We start from the raw sequence: 20,000 nt of genomic DNA on the forward strand, positions 1-20,000 counted from the left end.
GGCAGGGGGAAAGGGAGAGTACAAAAAAGGAGACAGGAATGAAGGAGAAAGACGGAGAGTTAAGAAGAAAAGACAGAGTAAAAGTGAAAGCGAACGGAACAAAATTGTGTTTTACGCTATGCTCACTTTTGACTTCGCGGGCGAGCACCTTCCGCCGCCACGCTCTCTCGTCGCGCTCCTCATTTTTCTTCGTGAGCCCGACGTCTCAGGTTTTCCTTCCCGTTTAAACCCCGGCATGTGACAGACGGCCTTGGGAGTCCTTTCTCGCCATGGGGATGCTCGCGCTCCCCTTCCTGACGGGGGCAGGGCAACGGAAAGCCTTTAGCGGTGAGCGCCTCACAAATCTTTCGTCTTAATCACTTCAGCGCCTCCCTCAGCACCTCTTGTAGGGTGACACCTCGCCCTGATGAGACCTGAGGGAGGCGTTCTGGTGCAGGAACTCACAGGAGGCTTTCTTGTTTGACTCGGAGGGAGGGGAGAGCGTGACGCCCCCTAATCCCACCCCACCACACCTCCAGAGTGGCCGCCGCTGCCCGGGGGCCTTCTCGCCGAGCTCAGCGAGTCCGATCATCTGTTGGTTATTCATGTTGTTATGTGTGTGTGTGTGTGTGTGTGTGTGTGTGTGTGTGTGTGTGTGTGTGTGTGTGTGTGTGTGTGTGTGTGTGTGTGTGTGTGTGTGTGTGTGTGTGTGTGTGTGTGTGTGTGTGTGTGTGTCATTACGTGTGTTTGTAAATATTATACTTTCGTTTTCTTGTTTCAATGTCCTTCGCACTGAAAATTTCCATTGCAATCTTATAACTTATATATCAACGGCTGTTGTCCTTCGTCCCCGCCGTGATTAGACCACACACACACACACACACACACACACACACACACACACACACACACACACACACACACACATAAAACCTTAAACTTTACATTACACACATCCCTTCACTTCCTCTTCCGCCTTCCCGTCTAAGCACCACCAAATATTTACCCTAAAAACAAACATACGTCACACTGAATCATGTACCGACACCGAACACCAGAAAAATGCTGAGGAAAACCCTCCTTGCATTCACGTGACGAAGGCATAGTGGATTAAAAATTAGACACAATTTAATACGAACGCTGCAGGAAGAAGAGGAAGAGGAGGAGGAGAAGGAGAAGGAGAAGGAGAAGGAGGAGGAGGAGGAGGAGGAGGAGAGAGAAGAAAAGAGATGACAAATACACTACAGTAGATAAAATAAATAAACAAAAGTTATACATCAAGACATGAAACCACAATACACACACACACACACACACACACACACACACACACACACACACACACACACACACACACACACACACACACACACACACACAGAAAGATAGAGAAAAAAATAAAGAACATCACGAATTCGAGTCGAGTACTACGTACTAAATTAACAAGGAGAGAGAGAGAGAGAGAGAGAGAGAGAGAGAGAGAGAGAGAGAGAGAGAGAGAGAGAGAGAGAGAGAGAGAGAGAGAGAGAGAGAGAGAGAGAGAGAGAGAGAGAGAGAGAGAGAGAGAGAGAGAGAGAGAGAGAGAGAGAGAGAGAGAGAGAGAGAGAGAGAGAGAGCAACTAACACCACTGGCTGACGTCATCGTGTCAACAACCCGCCATTAAAGATCGCTGGGAGAGAAATGGAGGAATACAAAGGAATACAAAGGAAGACAAACAGCAACAGACCCTTAGGTCCTTACTAGGCTGTTTGTGAAAACTATCTACTAACTACCAGTGGTAGAGACAGGACAGCAAAGCAGAAGGCTCCTCCCACCCCCCTCCCTCCAGCCGAGGCTGGCAGGAAAAAAGGCGAAACCATGTGATATTAAAAAATCACATGGAATTTTAGTAGAGAGTGAAAAGGAAATGTGTAATCTACGTCTGACTACTTGTGTTTGTGGGGAAAGTGTTAACGCTTGGTGAATGTCATGTGTGTGTGCATTGTGTACGTGGATGCACAGTGTGTATGTCGAATGGGTGGTGCGGCAGCCTTGCCTGGCGCTTTCTAGGAGGCAGCAGTCAATCAGGCCCCAGCTCCGTTCAATCCACTGAGATAGCATACTTTCCTGTAGGGACGCCGTACGCTGATAACCCCTTGCAACATTGATCCCTGGTACTTAGTTCCCGATGATGATCAATGGTTGACAAGGCCCTCTCCAAACACAGCCCGTCACAGGTCGAGAGTAGTAGTAGTGACCGTTCACTCTGGGCTATCTGTGCGTGTATGCAGTGTAGTGTAGTATGTATGTAAACACAGTGTGGAGTCAAAAAGGTGGTGCGGCAGCCTTGCCTGGCGCTTTCAAGAGAGGCAGCAGTCAATCAGGCCCCAGCTCCGTACAACCACTGTAAAAGTGCACTTCCCTTTAAAGGGCGCCGCACACTGTATGGTTACCCCCTGCAGCGGTGACCCCTGGTACCTTAAATCCCGATGATGGTCACCTACTGTCAGGGCTCTTGACTATCCACAGCCCTTCACAGATCGAGAGTAAAAGTAGTGACCGTTCACTCCGGGCTATCTGTGTCATGTATGGAGGGTGAGAGGAGGAGGAGGAGGAGGAGGAGGAGGAGGAGGAGGAGGAGGAAGAATAAGATGGAAAAAGCTATGGGAGGAGGAAGATGTGGCAGAGGCGAGGGAGGAGAGGAAGAAAAGGAAAAGAATGGAACAAAACAATGAAATGGAAGTCTTGGAGAGAGAGAGAGAGAGAGAGAGAGAGAGAGAGAGAGAGAGAGAGAGAGAGAGAGAGAGAGAGAGAGAGAGAGAGAGAGAGAGAGAGAGAGAGAGAGAGAGAGAGAGAGAGAGAGAGAGAGAGGATGGAGAAGACAGAAGGGAATAGAGGAAAAAGTAAGTCGTGGAAGAAAAGAGGAGGGAGAAGAAAGTGTGAGAGACAAGGGAAGGAGGAAATGGAGAAAGGTGCTGGGAAGAGAAAGAAATAAGGAAAGTGCTGAGGGAAGAAGGAGATGTAGAAAGGAAGAAACTAAAAAGAATAGGAATGGAGGAGGAGGAGGAGGAAGAGGAGGAGGATCAAAAGGAGAGGTAGAAGAATAAAAAAAAAAAAAAGATAAAACAGTGAAATGAGAGAGGAAAACAACGTGACCTTATCGTGTGTGTGTGTGTGTGTGTGTGTGTGTGTGTGTGTGTGTGTGTGTGTGTGTGTGTGTGTGTGTGTGTGTGTGTGTGTGTGTGTGTGTGTGGTGGACGGAGGACACAACAGCCGTGGTGAACATTATCATTTACTGTCATTATCATTATTACTTTTGTTGTTATCATTATCATTATTATTATCATTATTATTATTATTATTATTATTACTATTATCAGTTTTTTCTTTTTGTTATTCGGTTTTGACTCAAGAAAGCGTAAAGTTTGTTTGCTATCGTAAATATTTTTTAATTCTATGCTTGAAAATTTATTATTACTAGTTATCATTATTATTATTATCATTATTATCATAATCATTACTATTCTTCTTCTTATTATTATTATTATCATTATCATCATTATTATCATAATCATTACTATTCTTCTTCTTCTTCTTCTTCTTATTATTATTATTATTATTATTATTATTATCATTATTATAGTTACAACTTTAAACCATTGTCGCTAAGTGTACTTTCCATTGATGAGAGAGAGAGAGAGAGAGAGAGAGAGAGAGAGAGAGAGAGAGAGAGAGAGAGAGAGAGAGAGAGAGAGAGAGAGAGAGAGAGAGAGAGAGAGAGAGAGAGAGAGAGAGACGAATGATGATAGAACATGCTCATACAGAACAGTGTATGTATGTATGTATGTATGTATGTAAATCACCACCATCACCATCACCACTATCACCATCACCACAACCACCACCACAAGGACAAGTATTTCAGCAAAACTGATGTGTGGTGATGGTGGTGGTGATGGTGAGCCGTGATGGACGAAGTAAGGCGGGGGAAGGACAAGCTCACAATTCTACAAAACTATGTAAATCTGCCGTAGATGGAGCATGTAGCGAGTCAGTGGAGCGTGCACGTGTCTTAGGCTATAGTTTGGATGTGTTTGTTGATAGTTTTATAAAGTCAGTAGATTTTTACATTCCATTTATGTGAGAAGTGTTTCCGTCGTCTCTTTTGCTTTATCTACCCTTTCTTCATATTTTTCTTTTTTCTTTTTCTTTTTCATTGACTTCCTTTTTTCCGTTGTGCTCTTGATTTCTTGTGTTCGTTCTCCGCGCACATGAATGGTTGTCATGGTTACTGATGTGTGAACGAGAGCACCAGCAGCAGCAGCAGCAGCAGGAGCAGCAACAGCAGCAGCAGCTGTGCTGTGTGACTCTCTAGGTCTGACCAAAACCTTCACCACGTAGTTTTAGTATACGAGTAGATGATATATTGGTTGATTTACGTAGCCATAACTTACTACCATTACTATTATAACTACTACTACTACTACTACTACTACTGTTGCTACTATCCTTTTTTCTACTACTGCTGGACATAATTTTTTACTTTCTCTCTCTCTCTCTCTCTCTCTCTCTCTCTCTCTCTCTCTCTCTCTCTCTCTCTCTCTCTCTCTCTCTCTCTCTCTCTCTCTCTCTCTCTCCCTTATTCCCCATCTCGTGGCACCTCAACGCACAAGAAAACACTAACGTCATGCCTCGTCTTCTCCTGTCCAACCCTCGCCGCTGCCGCCACTGGCCCCACACCGCCGCGACACACCCCAGCCTGGCCCGAGATCTCCGGCCTTCCTGAGACTAAAGCAAAGTAGATACTAAGACGTGCTGCTGTTTTGACCCACTTTTCCCAGTTGTGGTGAAATTATTTGAGGTATTCCTTTAAGATAAGAAATAGTGGAAGTAACGTAAATATTATCAGTTTTATGGAAATAAAGAAATGAAATTTGTGCGTAAAATAGCTGGGAGGAAAATAAGACTTATATAAAAGCTTCACCAGCGGATTCACATGGTTCGGAGATCTTAGAGTCATTATTTGAACCAACTTTTTTCAACTCAGACCCTCCCGAATCTCCCCACTTCCTCCACCTCCCAGCCGCTTACCCTTCCTCCACATGCTTACTCCTCCCGCCTCTATACCGTCCCTCCCTTCGCCGCCCCTCTCGTTCCCTCCGGCCCCTCACCAAAGAGTTACAGATTCAAAAGTTTGCCCACAAAACACGGAGTCTCGCTCCCCATTTTTTGTCCTGAGCCAGAAGGCCGTTGCTCCCATTTTCATTGATGGAATATCTATATCTGCCTACTGTTTTCTTCCTTCCTTTCCTATGGCTTTCTTCTCACTGCGGTTCAGATTTCAGGCCTCTTCCTCCCTCTTCCATAAATTTCTGCACACTTTTTTTTTCTTCCGCTTTCTTGTCTTCACTTTCTTTACTCCTTCTTCTTCTTCTTCTTCTTCTTCTTCTTCTCCTCCTCCTCTTCTTTCTTTTGTTTCACCATCAAAGTTTCTTCTCTTTTTTGACAAGGCTTTTCTGTGTAGCGCGCTTAATTATCCAAGCGCCGTCACGTTGTCACAAACACTTCAAACTTGTGAATATCCCTGTCACGTGCACCTTTGTCACTTTTGTATGTCTTCATATTTTACACCACTGTCTTTCCTTCATTTTACACCTTTATCTGGCACGGTGAGCGGGGCTGCTGGGCGGGAGGCTGGGATACGGGACTGGCGGTAGGATGGTCCGGGTTGTGAGGAATGTTTGGGGGGAAGAAGAAAAGAATAAAAAAGAGACAGTGGAGGAACTATGAAGGATACTGGAACGGGGCAGTGGTTTCGGAGCGGTAGGGGGCGTGGGCGGTGTGCGTGGGATGCGGGCGTGGGGGCGATGGGTGTCGGAGCAGCAGGTGTCGTGTTAGTGTCGCTGCGCCGCCGCCGAGTTCTGACGCCACCCAAAGTGTTTCAAAGAGTTGTTCTTGTAAGTACTGTGTACTTCCTGTACCGTTTGTACTGTCTTTGTCATAGGGGTCACAATACACAATAAAAATCTCAAAGCATGTGTGTTCCTTTTGATTCGTCCTGTGATTGGTCAGCATCTCGACCAATGGCATTTCGTCAGCCATCACGCCCTGTCTTCCTTGTGGCCGATGAGTGTTACGTAGCAACTGTGTCTTGGTGTGTAGAGTACCCCTGAGAGTGTGACATCCAGCGCTCCTGTACCACTTCGAATGTACCACCTCATCACACAAGGTTACGTGGGTATATACGTATTTCTTAAGACCTGGTGTGTGTATGTTTGTTAGTTAGTTAGTTAGTTGTGTGTGTGTGTGTGTGTGTGTGTGTGTGTGTGTGTGTGTGTGTGTGTGTGTGTGTGTGTGTGTGTGTGTGTGTGTGTGTGTGTGTGTGTGTGTGTGTGTGTGTGTGTGTGTAAATGAAAGAATGGATAAATGAATGAAATATGCTAGATTATGGTTTAGGTATAGCGCTCCCCCCCACCACTACACACACACACACACACACACACACACACACACTTTTCCTTCTATGATGGTGAATCTTGTCCTAACACGTGTCTTTTCTTCTCTTCTCTCATTTCACTCCTTTTCTCACCCCAATACGAGCACCAATTCACTCTTACACCTCCGCAGCACTCCTATATCAGCTCACCTGATACTCTGGTACATGAAAGCCAGTACTACTCACCAATCACGCGCCCACCCTCGTACTCGTGACTTGTCTGGTGTCAATCTGAAATGTAAAAAATCACCAAGAATTATATGAAGAACTGGTGATGGTGGTAATGATTTCAAAGTAGATTATGATCGGCACAGGGAGAGAATAAAGGGTGTGTTCACACACACACACACACACACACACACACACACACACACACACACACACACACACACACACACACACACACACACACACAGATGACGCATATAACTACCTTCATTCAGGTAAACTTGCATGTAGGTCCCTTCACTATTTCCATACGAGTGACAGGCGTATGTAGTATGAATGTATGTATGTCTCTAAGAGTGTGTAATTCACCTCGGTCGCCTCTGGTCACCCAGCCAGTCTTCCCCATTACGGAGCTAGCTCAGAGCTCATAGACCGATCTTCGGGTAGGACTGAGACCACAACACACTCCACACACCGGGAAAGCGAGGCCACAACACTTCGAGTTACATCCCGTACCTATTTACTGCTAGGTGAACAGGGGCTACACATTAAGAGGCTTGCCCATTTGCCTCGCCGCGCCGGGACTCGAACCCGGGCCTCTCGATTGTGTGTGTGTGTGTGTGTGTGTGTGTGTGTGTGTGTGTGTGTGTGTGTGTGTGTGTGTGTGTGTGTGTGTGTGTGTGTGTGTGTGTGTCTAGTGTTGCATCGTGCGTGTTGCTGTGTTGATGTGGTGGTGATGGTGGTGGACGTTGTGTTGTAGCCATGGTGTGTGGTGTTGCATTGGTGTGCTGTATGTGGTGTGCGTAACTTCCTTTCCTTCACTCTATTCTGTGCATAGAGGGCTGACTGTTGCATCGTGCCGCTGAGTGAGAGATGGCGGGCTGCTACACTTGTGACGTGCTGTGATGAATGCCGTGGTGATGCGTGCTCCTGAAGGCTGTTTATGGTGGTGGTGGGTGAGTTATGAATGTGGTGACTGATGGTGCTAGTGGTGGTGACTGTGGTGTTGAGTGTGCTTGCCTTGTGATGGATGTCAGTGGATGAGGGAATGTTGCCTTGTCAATAGCACATACTTCTATATAGTCTTTTTAATATTATTGTCCGATGTGTTTGCGAACTGGGGGGGAAAAGTTTGTGCACTTTACCCCTTCACAGTGTAACGTGACGTGTTATATGTGCCACATGACGCTACTCGTATGTTGTATTTGCCACTGTGTTGTATTTCCTCCAAAAAGTGTTGAATCTGCCACATAAATGACTGTACCCGCTACAAAACGTGCTGCATTCACCGCTTATCGTACTGATCGTGCCACAGAGCGACCCATCCAACCATCCAACCATCCATCCATCCATCCATTCGTTCATTCATTTGCAGTACTGTATGCTACTAGAACACCTCCTGTATTGCCTCATAGCGAGCTGTACCCACTGTCTAGAGACATGTTGTGGTCTTGTATTGGTTGTCAAATCGGACACGCTTCTCCCAGAACGTGCAAGTGTGCGGCTCACCCCCGCCGGCCAGGCATGAGTGGTGCACCAGGGGGCGGGACGGGGGCTGGAGGGCGTGAGGGGGTGCACACTCTTGTCTCTGCCTCAGTGCTGTGTCCCAAACGTGCTTTATACTGTTATAGCTCCTTGTTCTGACAATTACGGAGCCGCAGACCACCATGAGCTGCGGGCGTCCACAGCGGGGCGGAGATGCGTTGTGCCGTGTGTGAGCTGTGTGTCCGGCACCGCGAGGCTGTGCTATCTAGTGGCTTGGGCCTAGAGAAGTAGCGTCTTAGTTCAGCTTCGTTATAGTGCACGGACCATAGTGAGAGCTATCCTGGCTTTTTGTGTTGTGTGTGTGTGTGTGTGTGTGTGTGTGTGTGTGTGTGTGTGTGTGTGTGTGTGTGTGTGTGTGTGTGTGTGTGTGTGTGTGTGTGTGTGTGTGTGTGTGTGTGCGTGTGAGAGAGAGCTCGTCATGAAAACATTACTTTTTTTTTTTTTTTTTTTCCCCTGATCTGTTGATACTCATCCTCAGTGACTAGCTACTGAACACCACCTCGTCGAGAATAACATAACACTGTAACGTGAAGGAGTTCTGTTTCGTGCCTTTTCTGACAACTACGTCCACAGTGTAACCAGATGAGGCAGTGAGTGAGTGACCTGGTCTGTGTGTGTGTGTGTGTGTGTGTGTGTGTGTGTGTGTGTGTGTGTGTGTGTGTGTGTGTGTGTGTGTGTGTGTGTGTGTGTGTGTGTGTGTGTGTGTGTGTGTGTGTCAGTGAGGCAGAAAATGAGTGGATGAGTGGAGTCCATGAGTTAGCGTGTGAGTAAGTAGGAGTGTGTGGCAGAGTGGACAACATCACGACGAACACCAGCTATCCACGGGAGGGTCGCTGCCTCGGGGAGGGAAGAGAGCGGGCAGGCAGTAGTAGGGCGGGAGGGCGGGCGGGAGGGAAGCCGGAATGAACGTTGGGCCTTTAAAGGGGAGGGAGCGGCGGCACCAGGCACGCCTTTGACTTAACAAGGGGAAAACTGTGCAATAAAATGGGACCGTAGAGAAAGAGATGGTGTGGAATTGCAAAAAAGAAGGAGTCATAAATTTCAAATGCTGAGCTGACGGTGCAGGAGTGAGTCTTCCTTCCCGCCGTGAGGGCAGCAACCCGCCTCACGCCAGCCCATACTCGCCCTGGCCGCGGTAGTAGTCTACCAGGCGGGGCGCGCGCACTCACACGCACACACGCACGCACACGCGCACACGCGCACACACACACACACACACACACACACACACAGACAGATCCTCCCCTAAGGGCTAAGGTCGCCCTAACCCAATGTTATGCATGTAGGAAGCCTCGCCCAAACCGCGCACCACAGGCCCGCTGTCTACCGTCACCGAGGAGCCGGGCCGCCCCACGGCTCCGCCCTTGTATCTGGTCAATGGTGCGGCGCCAGGGGCCTCAGTCACGACCACCGATTGTGAAGGCCGGCACGTTTCAAATAACTTTACTTTCATGATTAAAACATTCAAACACTGATTGGCTTCACGTTTTTACACAATATTAAAAAAGTTAGAAAAGACCAAAGGTTCATTTATTTCACTTTCAGTCTATATATTTTCGACGGACATTCAGTGACCATAACGGACAGAGACTTAGTTATGCGTGAAGAGCAGAAGGTGACACCACTGTGGTGGAGGCTAGGCGAGGCTGTGGCGGCGGGCGGGTAAGGGACGGGGACGGCCGCGACCAGACACCGGAACCTGCAGACACACACCACGTCTGATGAGCCACGGTCAGGGCGGCGCCGCTGCGGAAAAGAGGGTGTCTATGGTGTGTGTGTGTGTGTGTGTGTGTGTGTGTGTGTGTGTGTGTGTGTGTGTGTGTGTGTGTGTGTGTGTGTGTGTGTGTGTGTGTGTGTGTGTGTGTGTGTGTGTGTGTGTGTGTGTGTGTGTGTGTGTGTGTGTGTGTGTGTGTGTTGTGTGTGTGTTGTGTGTGTGTGTGTGTGTGTGTGTAAGCCCTAAACTGTCACACCGTCAATGTTGTCTTGGCTTGGACAGAAATTTATTGGTGTTGATCTGTTTCTTTTTTCCACTCTATCCCACTGTATATCATGCAGTATATATATATATATATATATATATATATATATATATATATATATATATATATATATATATATATATATATATATATATATATATATATATATATATATATATATATATATATATATATATATATATATATATATATATATATATATATATATATATACATAGGATATACGTCTAGTTAAAGCAGCAAGTGTGTCATGCCAGTGATCGGAGTGTCAGTGTTTCTATACATTTACAATCACACTGATCGTGTTTTTCTGTGTCCTGGCATTTTGGCTACCGTTTTTGATGGCTGTTTTGATACTGTGTATGTTTTTTATTCTCTTTTTTATTCATTGTCATCGAATGTGGTGTTGCTTCCTCTGGACAAAGAATGTGTTGCGTGTTGTCTGTCCTTGTGTTCGTTTGTCTGTTTAGCTTCACGCTGTGCTTAAGCGCGGTGCATGCTGGGAGGTCCTGGAGGAGGAGAAGGACGAGGAGGAGAAGGAGCAGGAGTAAGTTACGGTGATGATGGTGATGGTGTTGGAGGAAGAGGAGGGAACAATGGAGGCCGTTTCTGTCTCTCCTCCGAGCAGCATCGAGTTGGGAAGGTGTGTACGTCTTTCTCTCTCTCTCTCTCTCTTTCTCCTTGACCGTCTGGCCGTCGTAGTGGTAGTGTGTCGTATTTCTCTCATAGTCCAGTAGTGACTATTTTCGCCACGGAGGTCACGTGGGATTGGTCACAGCCAAAGAAATGTCAATGAAAACTATACCTACGAACCACAGATAAAAAAAAAAAAAATCTTATGTTTGCAATTTAAATCTAATATTGAACGTGTTGGAGAAGGAGTCAACAGTGGAAGTGTAGTGAGGTGGTGAGGACGTGTGGCTGGGGTATTGGCCTAGCTGCGGCCCGCCCAGTGACCCCAGTGGCTGCAGGTGCGTCTCTTTCTTTCTCTCATCTCGCGCCCTCAGGTGTTTTCTAGGACGAAACCAGAGAGTATTTCGTCCACTTTTCATTCTAGTCCACCTAACCACAATGTTACCTCTCCCCTCGCCCTACGTCTCCCCATCCTCCACTCTTCCTCACCTCCTCACATGTGTAACGTTATAACACACACACACACACACACACACACACACACACACACACACACACACACACACACACACACACACACAGTCACGTTTCCCTTAATCATAATCCTTGCCGCACTCACCACCACCACCACCATCACAGCATCCTTATCTACACACCCACCTCACACTTTCATATCTTTTAAGCCTCACTGGTAAAGCTTTTGGCCCAATCACAGCTACAACTATATTCACTGACACTGCATTTCCAACAACAAACATACAACGGACTGTACACCCACAAACACACTAGGTAGGCAGTCAGTACATCTTATCCTACTCCTCATACCTGCCACATAACAACCCTTCACTGCTCACGGGGATAACCATCACCAATACAGGCTCAACTAACGCCTACATTTCTTCTACAGATTTACAATTGTCACTTCTACAAATACAGACATACACACACACACACGATTAGTATTCCACACAGCCCCGCAATGCTTGATAACTCACACCACAACAAACGTACATGAGTCACATCTCTAAATCGCCCATAGTGCCCCGCCCTGTACGGTACCACTGCCATAATACCTGTCAGACTAACTACTGCCACAACGCTCCGCCTGCCACATGAAACTATATATAACTACATTTACATTCCTGAGAGATCCGCCACGCTCGTGATGGAATACAACCACTCAACAAAACTGTGAGAATTCATGCACATCATCCACACACACACACACACACACACGCCCGGTAGCTCAGTGGTTAGAGCGCTGGCTTCACAAGCCAGAGGACCGGGGTTCGATTCCCCGGGTGTGTCTCCTTTCACGTGTAGCCCCTGTTCACCTAGCAGTGAGTAGGTACGGGATGTAAATCGAGGAGTTGTGACCTTGTTGTCCCGGTGTGTGGTGTGTGCCTGGTCTCAGGCCTATCTGAAATCGGAAATAATGAGCTCTGAGCTCGTTCCGTAGGGTAACGTCTGGCTGTCTCGTCAGAGACTGCAGCAGATCAAACAGTGAAACACACACACACACACACACACACACACACACACACACACACAGGTAATTCAGTAGGTCTGTCAAAACACGAATATGTAAAAGTGATGTTGTGATAGGTATTCCAACACTACAAAGCAGCCACAGACACTTCCACAGGACCATACATGTGTTTCCACAGGACACAGCACACCTCCCCTACCCTTCTCACTCACAGCCCTGGATGAATTATCACAGCAACCACACCATAACGAGGCTGAGCACAGGCCTTCTCTTCCCATCTCTGGCCCCATCAGCAGTGGGTGGCCAGCCTCGCCCTGTCTGGCCTGGTGCGGCTGACACACACACAGTCCCAATCTCCCCTTAGCTGTCCCCTCCCTCCCTCCCTAACACCTCCCTCCCACCCATCTGTAGTCCTGATAGAAGTGTGCTCACTGTAACTCTGCCATTTTCTACAACTGTCATCTCGTGTTAACTTATTTTTTTCCTAAGCCTGTGATGTGTTTTAAATATATATATCTCAAGATGTGTATTTTTCTATCTACAGTTTATCAATATGTATGTGAAAATGTTACTTTTTTCCTCCATGTGTATGTTGTTCAACTAGTGTGAGGCCGTTTTCCTCTTCCCCCATCCTCTGGTCACCCCTCAAAGCCACAGTCTGTCAAAGTCCTGAAGCAACAAAAGCATGCAGTCAGCGCCCCACGTTCAATCCATGAAGACACTTATCAGTCTGCCAAGAAATGCCACTCTTGTCCCTCACTCCCCCCTCGGATTGTGGCTCGTTTTCCAGCAGCTCAGTCACAGTGCGGCTCGGCTGACGGGGGTCCTGCACGTGGGGTCCCTGGGGTAGTGCTGGAGCGACCCCGCCCCAGCACCGGGTAGACCTTGCTGTGTATGCTATGGTAGTGACTAGTCCTTGTAGTGGTCACGTAACACACTGTAGTGGTGACGCAACACAGTAGTAGCAGTCATGGTGATGATGATGATGATGATGATGATGATGATATTGATGGTGGTGGTGGTGGTGGTGGTGGTGGTGGTATACTACCGTAGACCTCCTCCTCCTCCTCCTCCTTGGTCCTCCTCCTCCACCATCTCCTCCTCCTTCCTCCACCACCTCTTCTTCCTCCTTGTCCTTCTAGTCCTTCTCCTTCCTTCTCGCGATGTGGTGTCTCTCTTCCTATCCACTCCCTTCCCAGCCCTCAATTATTGCCCTCCTGACGCCTCCGTGCCCATATCACGGGGTGTACAGGATCTCTCTCTCTCTCTCTCTCTCTCTCTCTCTCTCTCTCTCTCTCTCTAGTAGGTTACGGGTCAAACAAAATAAGCACTACTGACAGACATAAAAAATAGCTTAAAAAATGCAGAATAAAAAGGTAATGACAAGTCTCGGCTCTTTAGATAATTAAGTGTGCAATGCTAATGAGGCGCAGTGCAATGGGGCTAATTGGTGCAGCAGCGACGCCTCATATTAGCGCGCTCTGACGACTGACTGATGAGGGGCACGCCTTTCATTGAAGCCACCACCTACACGCCCACACTGGCCTTCATTACCCAGGGAGACAGAGACAGAGAGAGACAGAGAGACGATCACACAACAAGACGGATAAGACTAATAAAGGCTACGACACACACACACACACACACACACCTGTTGACTGACTACTCCCCGACTCACTGACTTGAAGCCTCTTTGTTGGAGTTAATTAACTGAGTTTTGATTGGGTGTTTGAATTCATCTGACTTGGTATCTCTTCATCAAGGCCCACCTGCTTTCTCTCACTTTCTCTCTCTCTCTCTCTCTCTCTCTCTCCTCAATGAAAACAAAACTACAGATTGACTATAAGGTCTCATCAAAATAAACGAACACAGACACACACACACACACACACACACACACACACACCCGGTAGCTCAGTGTTAGAGCGCTGGCTTCACAAGCCAGAGGACCGGGGTTCGATTCCCCGGCCGGGTGGAGATATTTGGGTGTGTCTCCTTTCACGTGTAGCTCCTGTTCACCTAGCAGTGAGTAGGTACGGGATTTAAATCGAGGAGTTGTGACCTTGTTGTCCCGGTGTGTGGTGTGTGCCTGGTCTCAGGCATATCCGAAGATCGGAAATAATGAGCTCTGAGCTCGTTCCGTAGGGTAACGTCTGGCTGTCTCGTCAGAGACTGCAGCAGATCAAACAGTGAAACACACACACACACACACACACACACACACACACACACACACACACTCTCTCTCTCTCTCTCTCTCGTACACTAACCAATTAACTGAACACAATACGACATAATAACAGTTCCTCCACCTGCCTCCTCTTCCTCGTTGCCGTCACCGCCTTCCTTCCTCCTTCGTACTACTCTTCTTTCTCCAGCAGCTCCTTCCTCGTGCTAGTCTTCCCTTTCCCCTCCGAGCCGACCTCCACCTGTCCTCTTCCCCCTGGCGTCTTCCCCCTTCCAGCCCTGCCCTTCCCTGGTGACCTCCCTCCCTCCTTCAGGTTTGCCAGCCTCGGGGGCTCGGGGCGGCAAGGCAGCAAAAGGAGCGGGAAGCGGCTACAGCAGCGGCCATGGATTTACCAACTACAGAGCAAGAGAGGTTACTTGGGAAGGTGAGCGTCCATAGCCCTCCCACCCCATACCTCCCTTCTCCATTCGTACCTTCCCCATCCCTTCCGTCTGCCTTTTTGTCTCTCTTCTACCTCTCTTCCTGTAAAAAAAAAAAGAAAAAAAAATAATAATAATAAACAAATAAATAAATGAATGAAAAAATCCTTCTCGTTTAGTTATGTTTATTTTGTTTTTTCCTCTATTTTGCTTGTAAAATTATTTGTTCTCCTTTTTTTCTTTTTATTTCAAAGTTTTTGCCTCTCTTTTTTTTCTCTTGTTCCAAAATTATGTCTTCCTTCTTTCCCCTGGCTCTAAAAATATTTATTCTTCTCTTCTCTTCATTCCATAATTCTTCCTTCCATTCCTTCCCTTCTCTTCCTTTTCTGTATTCCAAAATCTTTCATTCCTTCTCTTGATTCCAAATTCCCCCATGAATTCCTTTTCTATTTTTCCCTTTACTCTTTTCTTCTTCCTTTCTCTTTAAATCCTCTTTTCCTTTTCTCTTCAAAACTCTCGTTTCCTTCCTGTTCTCCCTTCCTTCTCCCCAAACTCCTCCTTTCCTCTCTCGCTGTCTCTTTAAAATAATCCTCCTTTTTCTCTTATCTCTATACCCCTGCCCTTCTCTCTCCCCTCCTCTCTTTTCTATAATCCTCTCTCACTCTCTCGTCTTTCGTTCCTTTCCATTCTTCACAAAGAAACTCTTCTCTTTGTTTCATTCTAATATATATATATATATATATATATATATATATATATATATATATATATATATATATATATATATATATATATATATATATATATATCCTCTCTATCTTGTGTCCAAAATCGTCCTTTTTTTTCTATCATTTCTTCCTTTTTTCCAAAACCCTCCTTTCTTTTCCAACCTCTCTTTTGAAAATCCTCCATCTCTCTCTCTCTCTCTCTCTCTCTCTCTCTCTCTCTCTCTCTCTCTCTCTCTCTCTCTCTTTTCCTTCTTTACTTTCGTTTCCTTGTCTGTTTCCTACCATCGGCATTATTCTTCCTCCAGCCTATGCTTCTCTTCGAAACCCTTCCTTCCCTTCTTCCTTACTTGTCCTGCTCTGCCTGTCTCCCTGGAACTCGAGTTTTCTCCAGTTTTCACCTTAAAACAATTCTCTACTTCTTTCTTTCCAGTCCTCTTCCTCCCTTCCCTTCTCACACTCCTTCCGTCTTTCCTTTCTTCCTTTATTCCTTTTACTGTAAAATTTCTCTACTCCCTCCTTTCCTGTCCTTTCCCTGAATTCCCTTCTCTCACTACCTCCGTTTTCCTTCATTTCTTTTCCTGCATCTAATCAACTCATATTCTTCATTCTATCTTTCCTCCCTCCTTCAAAAACAAAAGTATTATTTTATTTTATTTCATTTACAAATATTACTATAGGAATTTAACATTTTTCTCCGTTAATTGCTTCCCGCTTCCTTCCGTTCTGTTTCTCTCTCCCATGCACAGTTAAATTTTTGTAAGGTCGTGTGCTGGCCGGCGGGATTCAGGGCGCGGGTTGGTGTGGGATTAAGGGATTTGCTGCACATTGTCAGGGGTCTAATTTCTTTGCTATTTAAGGAATTGGACGCGGCTTTGCGATGTGGGCCACTTTCTTTCCCCTCCTCTCCACAAAAACGCCTGCGATTTACGTGTGGTATGGTGTTTTTTTTTGTGTTATTATCTATTTATTTATTTATTTATTTTTGTTATTTCATTCTAACCTACAGGAGAGGATTTGAGAGTTTAATTATCGCATGCTGCGTTGTTTTAATTTTTTTTTTCTATTTTGCATTTTTTCTTTTTTATTCAATTACGATAATCTGGAATCTGTTACGAGTGATTGTCTTTTTTTCTACATAAAGTTGATTTTGTTGGATTGTGACTTAGATGTATTTAATGTTAATCTTTTTGATATCCTGTTATTAATGAGGAGTGTTATATTTAATGTTTTACTTATTCATTTACACTGTTTAGTTATATGTATTTATTTTGTCTTATTTATTCTCTTTTCTTTTTTTTTTAGTGTTATTTTCTGACTGACGTTATTATTCATTTTTATATTCCAAGAGTTATGAATTCTATATTTTTCCCTTTTTTTTTCAATGTGGGAGTTAAAACGTATCATGTTTTCTTGATGCCTTTGTTTCTTTTCTTATTGCGAGTATTAAATTCAAACTACTGTTCTTTCAGTTCTTCCTGCGAATGTTCAATATACGTAGACTAATGTTATTGCAAGCGTTCATTTCAGATAGATATTCGTATTGCATGTGCTAGGTTTACTTTACTTCTTAATACTTATTTTCGGAAAATTGTTAGGAATTGCTTTATCAGGAATGGTTTTATCAGTTTTATCTAACACACGAGTGGTAGTTTATAGCGATAGAATGTATAGAGAAATATACTTTTTTTCTGAAAATATTTCGTCAGTTATTTATTTACATATTCATTTTTTTTTTATCTGAATCTGTTTCCCGTAAATTTAAATCTCCACAAAATTGTTCTTCACCATTTTTTGTTTATTTTCCTGCTATTCGAGAACTGAATTTTCATTTATTTTATCTCATGAAAAGAGGAGAAAGTTCGGCGCGTGAACGTGCCCATAGGTATACATAGATAACTGGAGTGGGGGCTGCACGCACGCACGCACGCACACTCGACTCACAATCGAGAGGGCCTGGTTCGAGTCCCAGGGCGGCGAGGCAAATGGGCAAGGCTCTTAATGTGTGGCCCCTGTTCATCTAGCAGTAAATAGGTACGGGATGTAACTCGAGGGGTTGTGGCCTCGCTTTCCCGGTTTGTGGAGTGTGTTGTGGTCTCAGTCCTACCCGAAGATCGGTCTATGAGCTCTGAGCTCGCTCCGTAATGGGAAAGACTGGCTGGGTGACCAGCAGCCGACCAAGGTGAATATGAATTACACACACACACACACACACACACACACACACACACACACACACACACACACACACACACACACACACACACCTGGTCTCAGACCTATCCGAAGATCGGAAATAATGAGCTCTGAGCTCGTTCCGTAGGGTAACGTCTGGCTGTCTCGTCAGAGACTGCAGCAGATCAAACAGTGAAACACACACACACACACACACACACACACACACGAACACATTGGTACGCAGAAAAGAATCATAATTTTCATCTTTATTCTTTTATCTATTCATTATTTTTTTCCTTTGTAATGAGAACATGAAGCCATATATAGGAGGGACTTGCAGAGATGTCCCTTAAAGCAGTGTGTGTGTGTGTGTGTGTGTGTGTGTGTGTGTGTGTGTGTGTGTGTGTGTGTGTGTGTGTGTGTGTGTGTGTGTGTGTGTGTGTGTGTGTGTCGCGGAGCTGCTCTCCACACACTGCTTTAAAGTCTAATCAGGTATATAATCTCTTAGTCGGCGCGGCATTTCCAGCAGGCGGGGCCTGTATTGGGAGCGAGGGAATGGACGGGATGGGAGAGAGGGGGATAGACGGGATAGGAGCGAAGGGATGGAGGAGAAATCGGTGGTCTTGTTGACATTTCCAATTCGCTGTCCCCTTTCTCCATTTTCTTCTTTCTTTTCCTGTCTCCTTCTCCCCTCCTCGTCTCCCTTCTCCCTCCCTCCCCCTTCCCCTCGCCATGCCCTAAGGACCGCCTCTCACACCGACCATTTGTCAAGGCAAGCCGGCAGTCCGGAAGGCCACGAGTAGCTAGCCTCTGTGAGCACTCGTACAGCTCTGGTAGCGCTAACAGCTGTGTCTCTCCGGCAGACATCGTGCTGGCCATGCAGCTGTCCTCCATGTGCTTCGGGGCGCTGCTGGCGCTGTGTGTGGTGGCCTGCTGCGCCTACCACATCTGTGGACCTGCCGAGGAGCTCGACTACGGCCGTTACTCCACGTTCAAGAGCGACCATTCGCGTCTGCCCCCGGAGATCCTGCGGAGATCTACACTCTGCCCGCCACCACGAGCCTCCTCCAGCAGGAGTCCCGGCCTGGGTCTGCTGTGAAGCAGCCTTCCACTCTCCCCCAGCCCTCGCCCTCCATCCACGCCAGCCGCCCAGCGGAGGTGGCCCAGGTCGGGACAATGAGTGGCTTCATGGAGGGCCGCATCAGGGCGGCGTCTGTAGGCAGGGACATCAGGGAGTCTTTAGGAGGGCAGAGGACTGCCCTGGCTGGCCACCTGCCTAACGGGAGGCTTCGTGGCCCCACGGCTGGCGAGACGACGCCGCCGCTGCTCCGCCGCCCTCTCACCGTCCAGAACACGCGGGCAGACGTGTGCCGGCCGCCGCGTCTCCTCAACCTCAACTGCATGGTGGACGGGAGGCCCCGCCTGCTGACGCTGTCCGCCATGACGTCGTCGCGGGCGGCACGAGAGGTGGCGGGGCGCGGAGCAGCCAACAGACTGGCCGCCCATGACCAGACCAGCTCAACTCTCGACCTGGCCCGCGCCGCCGCCGCCTCCATACCCTCGCTCTCTCACACCCACAGATCCTTCTCCGAGCCGCACACCTCCCTCGTCTAGTGAGGGCGGGGTGTGAGCGCCCCATGCGGGTGGCGTGTGGCATCAGTTTTACAGTGGCCGTCCGGAATGACGACGGAACTCTTCGCGGTGAGGTCTGCGGCACCAGCGGTGGCGGCTGAGGTGTGTATTGTGAGTGGCGATGAGGCGGATATAGTGTAGTTTCAGCAACAAAATAACTCTGGGACCAAACAGTCGTCGATGGTTGTAAAGTCTACCATGGAAACACAACGGGACCTTAATCTTAGAGCCGTGATAGTACCTTGAGGAGGAGAAGGAGGAGGAAGAAAAAGGAGAAGGAGAAGGAAGAGGAGGAAAACGAGGGGGAGGAGAAGTAGAAACAACAGCAGCAGCAGCAGCAGCAACAGCAGTAGCAGAAGTAGCAACAGGAGCAGAAGAAAGCAGAGGGCGGACAACCTCTCCCCACCACGAGATTGTGTTGCTGAATCATCGGGTAGACTCAGCTGGTCTAATTTTACTTTAAGGAACTAATAATTTATGTGTTCGTAGATTAATTTAGGCATAAGAGGTTTTGTTGTCAAGTCCCCGCGTACTGCAGGGCGTGGTGTTCCTTTTTGAGTGTTACTAT

General features: G+C 46.9%; 1 protein-coding gene across 1 annotated transcript in view; it reads left to right on the forward strand.

Annotated features, from left to right (window-relative positions):
• LOC123518428 overlaps positions 1-20,000 on the forward strand; it is a 152,422-nt gene that overhangs the window by 131,927 nt on the left and 495 nt on the right. The window contains 3 exon segments of the mRNA XM_045279244.1: positions 14,792-14,902; positions 18,664-18,828; positions 18,831-20,000. The exon segment at positions 18,831-20,000 is cut by the window's right edge and continues 495 nt beyond it. Of these exon segments, the coding sequence (XP_045135179.1) occupies positions 14,792-14,902; positions 18,664-18,828; positions 18,831-19,414 (860 nt within the window). The 3' untranslated portion in view covers positions 19,415-20,000.

Source organism: Portunus trituberculatus, chromosome 43, assembly GCF_017591435.1.
Source record: "Portunus trituberculatus isolate SZX2019 chromosome 43, ASM1759143v1, whole genome shotgun sequence".
Classification (NCBI taxonomy): domain Eukaryota; kingdom Metazoa; phylum Arthropoda; class Malacostraca; order Decapoda; family Portunidae; genus Portunus; species Portunus trituberculatus.